General features: G+C 43.7%; 1 protein-coding gene across 2 annotated transcripts in view; it reads left to right on the forward strand.

The window, feature by feature from the left end:
- Dact1 (dishevelled binding antagonist of beta catenin 1) overlaps positions 1-5,047 on the forward strand; it is a 10,956-nt gene extending 5,909 nt beyond the window's left edge. Inside the window, exon 4 of one of the 2 annotated variants that reach the window (XM_028789907.1) lies at positions 1,991-5,047. In XM_028789907.1, the coding sequence (XP_028645740.1) occupies positions 1,991-3,822 (1,832 nt within the window). In that variant the 3' untranslated portion in view covers positions 3,823-5,047. The remainder of the gene's footprint in view (positions 1-1,990) is intronic. The other variant, XM_028789915.1, reaches the window with a different exon arrangement.
- Positions 5,048-5,502: the final 455 nt, after the last annotated feature.

The following is a 5,502-nucleotide window of genomic DNA, read 5'->3' on the forward strand; positions in this document are numbered from 1 at the left end:
ATTAATTACCTTCCTTCCTTATTACCTTCCTTCCTTATTACCTTCCTCTTTTCTTCTCCCTCCTCCTTTCTGCACCTCCAGGCACCCTGCATTGCTCCATCTTCCTGCTGGGATTATAGACATTCCCCACCAGGTTGGCCTTTTCTACCATTACCAAGCTCTTTATTAGAGGTTGAGTAGGTACAAACATGGCATTTTCATTAAAAACAAAACCCCCAAAACCCTCTTTACAAATATCCTGGGGTCTAGATTATTTTTTGTTTTTTCCTCTCAAGACTTCTAAATGAAGGTCAGAGAGCTTTCCCTTAGTAGTTAACAGAGTTTGATATATCTTAAGTTCTCAATATTCAAATGGATAGATATAATAGAAGGAAACTTTGAATTTCCCCAACTGAAGGTTATAAAAATAATTTATTTTCCAATGTAGAAACCAACATTTAACTAAGAACTTTGTTTCACTGTATTTTGACATGGACATTTTTGAAATGTAAGAAGCTTTTTTTTGTTTGTTTGTTTTTTGTTTTGTTTTTTCAAGACAGGGTTTCTCTATATAGCTCTGGCTGTCCTGGAACATTGTAGACCAGGCTGGCCTCAAACTCAGAAATCTGCCTTCCTCTGCCTCCCAATGGCTGAGATTAAAGGCATGAGCCACCACTGCCCAGTAAAGCTTCTTTTAAAGTAGAATTTTATGGGTATGAATGTTCCTGCATGTATGTTAAGTAAGTTTCCATATGTGTACAGTGCCCGCCGACCAGAAGGGGGCATGAGATCCTCTCGCTGTCAGACGGCTGCTAGTAGCCATGTGGTGCTGAGAACTGAATCTAGCTCCTTCCTAGGTTCAGTAGCAAATGCCTTTAACTGCTGAGCCTTGTCTCTAGCCCCAAGACATTCTAAATTGCTCAGACTTTAAAAGTCTTATTAAAAATTCCTTACCCTATTAAAATATTGTTTTACTGTCATTATTGAAGATATACTGTGCTGAAAGTTTTTCGTTGTTATTATAGTATGATCTGGAGGCTGGAGAGAAGGCTTGATGGTTCAGAGCACATACTGCTCTTGTAGAACACCCACTTTAGGTGGCTGACGACTGCTTGTAATTCCAGCTCCAGAGGATCTGGTCCTCTTCTTACCTCTGTGGGCACCTGCACTCATATGCACTAACACATACACAAAATTAAAAATAAGAATACTCCTTGAGCCAGGCAGTGGTGGCTCATGCCTTTAATCCCAGCACTTGGGAGGCAGAGGCAGGCAGATTTTTGAGTTCGAGGCCAGCCTGGTCTACAGTGAGTTCCAGGACAGCCAGGGCTACACAGAGAAACCCTGTCTCAAAAAAAACAAAAAACAAAACAAAAAAAAAGAATACTCCTTGAAAAAAAGCTTTGATCTGTTTTGTTGATTCCCCCCCCCCCCAAAGGACAGTTATGTTTAAATAGATTCCACTAGGGAGCACGTTTTTTAAAAATACAAAAATGGCCACAGCAAGTGTCTTAAATATTTTAAAGAGAAACCAGAGAAGGGAGAGTAGATCAGAAAAAGAAAAAGTTCTAAGGTACAGTTATTGGAAACAGAAAGTAAACATTGCTTTTCACTTACCACATTGAAAGGGTACTGTTAGGATTTTGATGTGCTTCACTTCAGAGTTTGTTTGCATAGGCATCTTTAAATTTTATACTATTTATATCATGATTATCACTAAGGTTCATGAAGTGCTTCCTTACATTAGTCACTAGTTTTAGAGCATTATCAATGGCTAATTTTTTTGTTATTGTTGTTGAAGACATGATACATTGTACTTTGTCAAAATTCTTGAATGTTGCTTGCCTTTATTCAGTCATCCACGAACTTCAAGTAAGCTTGTAGAGAGCTAGTGTGGAGTAGTTCTCAATCTTTTAGTATTCTCTCTACCAAGATTACTTAGTAAACTTTGGCCAGAGTCAAGGTGGCTCTACCATTTCATTTCTTCAGTGTATCTTTACATGTTTTTCAGATCTCATAGGATGGTTGGAATGTAAAGGCGGCCACTGTGAAGACCAGGCCTCAGGGACAATTTGCAGTTCCCCCTCCACACCACATTTTAATTCCCTTGATGTCATTGCAGATGTGAATCCTAAATACCAGTGTGACCTTGTGTCTAAAAACGGGAATGACGTATATCGCTACCCCAGTCCACTTCATGCTGTGGCTGTGCAGAGCCCAATGTTTCTCCTTTGTCTGACGGGCAACTCTCTGAGGGAAGAGGAGGGGCTTGGGAACCACGCCAGCGACATTTGCATTGGATCTGAACTGAGTGCCACCAAAACAGAGAATTCCTTACCATCTACAAGCAGTTTGTGGTCGGCTTCCCATCCTGCATCCAGTAAGAAAATGGATGGGTACATTCTGAGCCTCGTCCAGAAGAAAACACACCCTGTAAGGACCAATAAACCTAGAACCAGTGTGAATGCTGACCCTACCAAGGGGCTTCTGAGGAATGGAAGTGTGTGTGTCAGGGCCCCTAGTAGTGTCCCACAGGGCAGTAGTGTGAACCTTAAGAATACAAAACAGATGTGTTTGCCCTCTGGGGGAATACCCTCTTTGGAAAATGGGCCATTCTCCCCTCCTAAGCAGAGGTCAAAAGACTCAAAGACAGACCAGTTAGAAAGCAAGAGGTTGGCTCTGCCAGAGGGTTGCTCGGCTGGCGCTGCCATGGAACCCCAAAACAAGCATCTGCCCAAAATCACCAAGGCAGCCTCTCAAGAGCTCACAAGGTGTCAAGCCGGGCTGGGGGAAACCATGAAGGAAAGCAATCAAGTCTCAGCCGTTTCTCCTAATACAAGTCCAGGCAGAGGCCCTGTCATCCCCTCAGAGAGCAAAGCCCTGCAGCTCCAGAAAAAGATGCCGCAGAAAAGCGGCCTACAGGCTTTGCCTGCGGTGGACAGGCCGGTTTTGGACTTCAAAAGTGAGGGCTCTTCTCAAAGCCTTGAGGAAGGGCATCTGGTGAAAGCTCAGTTTATCCCAGGGCAGCAAGCGGGCGCCAGGCCTCACCGTGCACACAGGAACACAGGTGTCGCAAGGAGCGCCACGTTGAAGACCCGCGGCCAGGCAGCCACCGAACATGGCCTGCCCACCGTCAGGGAGAAACCTCGGGCGGCAGGCAAGAAGTGCCGTTTCCCAGACGACTCGGATACAAATAAGAAACTCAGGAAGGCCTCCAAGGGTCGGCGCAGTGGAGGGCTGCCCGACGCTGGCCTTCCCGGCAGGCCCCTAGGCACCGGTGGCCATAGGGCAGGCAGCAGGGCCCACGCGCACGGACGGGAGCCGGTGGTGGCCAAACCTAAGCACAAGCGAACCGACTACCGGAGGTGGAAGTCGTCGGCTGAGGTTTCTTACGAAGAGGCCCTGCGGCGGGCACGGAGGGCTCGCAGGGAGCACGGGGGCGCCTACCCCGTGGCCGTGGCCCTGCCGTACGCTAGCCCCTATGCCTATGTGGCCAGTGACTCCGAGTACTCGGCCGAGTGTGAGTCGCTCTTCCACTCCACGGTGGTGGACACCAGCGAGGACGAGCAGAGCAACTACACCACCAACTGCTTCGGGGACAGCGAGTCCAGCGTGAGTGAGGGCGACTTCGTGGGCGAGAGCACCACCACCAGCGACTCTGAGGAGAGCGGGGGTTTAATCTGGTCCCAGTTCGTCCAGACTCTCCCGATTCAAACAGTCACGGCCCCAGACCTTCACACCCGTCCCACAAAAACCTTTGTCAAAATTAAGGCCTCGCACAACCTCAAGAAGAAGATCCTCCGCTTCCGGTCTGGCTCTTTGAAACTGATGACTACCGTTTGAGTAGCTAATGTAGCCAGTGTCTTCTCCTTCCCCTAGTCTCTGAATAAAAGAAAAAGGTGGTGTCTTAATATTTGTGTCATACTTAAATTGGATACTTTCCTTTTACTAGTATAAACCCAAAATAAATTATGTCTCGCCGTCATGTATGGACGCTAGTGCCTTTAATGGAAGGTGAAGGATGTATTGCTAGTTAGAAGTGAATATTGAAGTCTTAGTGGTGGTGATAGTGAATGAATTTTGATTATCAAATGTTTTGTGTGGGTGTCTGGCAAAGTACAGGTCTGTGATGTTTTCAAGTTTTATTTGGATGAGACCTTTTGTTCCCAAGGTCTATGGATAAAAATGTTAAGCCGTGAACTTGCTCCTTGATTCTTTAGGGCTGTGTCCCTGGAAGGGCTTTCCAGTTGAGGGGCATTGCATACAATTGTGTAGAATAGGTAGAAGAAAAAAACGGTCATTGCTTTCTGTAAAAATTTTAATATAGTCAACACTTCTCAGATGTCTCTCCATTCCTATTTTCTTCTTAGAAGTACACTTTTTACTGGATTTAGATCTTAGAAGATCAGCCTGTAAATCTGGAGGTGGTAAACCAGATAGGGAGACTGATAGGACCTTAAAAGGATTCACAAAAACCTTTGCCACGTGTAGTGCCTCAGCCTTCGTTACAGGAACCCTTTCTTGGGCCATATATCCAGCAGTTTTTGATGCCTTTCTTTCTCTCTGCTCCTAACTTATAGCCAGTACAACTGTTTGTCCCTTAGAGGGCTTGCCTTTGGCACAAAATGTTGATCCTATGGTGCAAAGAAATTCACCCTTACTGGGCATGACTCCAAGCCAGGAATTGCTCTCACCAAGCACGGCCACCTAAGCCCTGGCCTAAACAGTGGTGCACTTCAGTCCTCACTGGACCACTGACTTATCTGGAAGGGCTTTACATTTTTAAAAAAGTTTTTGGTAAACAGTATTGTGTAAAATAGAGTTTTTAAAATACTGATATATGCATGTTTTGTGCATGAGTAGTAGTTATTTGGATTCCTGTTTTGATATTCCTCTTGTTGAATTACTGTATGATATAAACAGTATGTGTTATATATATATATATATAATCATTGTGTAAATTTAATATAACACATTATATGCTGTACTAAATGATTTGTTTTATTGCTGTTAACTTTGTTATTTGTTATAAAAACCAGATGTTTACACCTATAAATCTTGTGCTGGCTGTTGGTGTTATTTTTGAGATTTACATTAGACTTGTTCTAGAGTAGAACATTATTTGCAATAATAATAATAATAATAATAATAATAATAATAATAATAATAGATTTTACCAAGCTCAGAGAAGATAATGATTCAGGAAACCTTTTCAAAAATTTTAAATTAGGTTTGTGGGTTTTATTTTTTTGTGTGAGTGTTTCGCCTGCGTCTGTGGATGTGGACCATGTGTATGGCTGGTGCTTGTGGAGGTCAGAAGAATTAACTGGAGTTACAGATGGTTGTAAACTACTCTGTGGGTACTGTGAATTGAACCAAGGTCCTTGCAAGAGCATCAAGTACTCATAAGCAGTGAGCCATCTCTCCAGCCCCCCCAAAACATTTCCTTAGTTAAAAGTTCAGGTAGTTTAAAAGTTAAGGTAAATCTTGTTATATGTTTGTTTGTTTTGTTTGTTTCTTCGT

The sequence above is a fragment of the Grammomys surdaster genome, unplaced genomic scaffold (genome assembly GCF_004785775.1).
Source record: "Grammomys surdaster isolate TR1022 unplaced genomic scaffold, NIH_TR_1.0 127, whole genome shotgun sequence".
Classification (NCBI taxonomy): Eukaryota; Metazoa; Chordata; class Mammalia; order Rodentia; family Muridae; genus Grammomys; species Grammomys surdaster.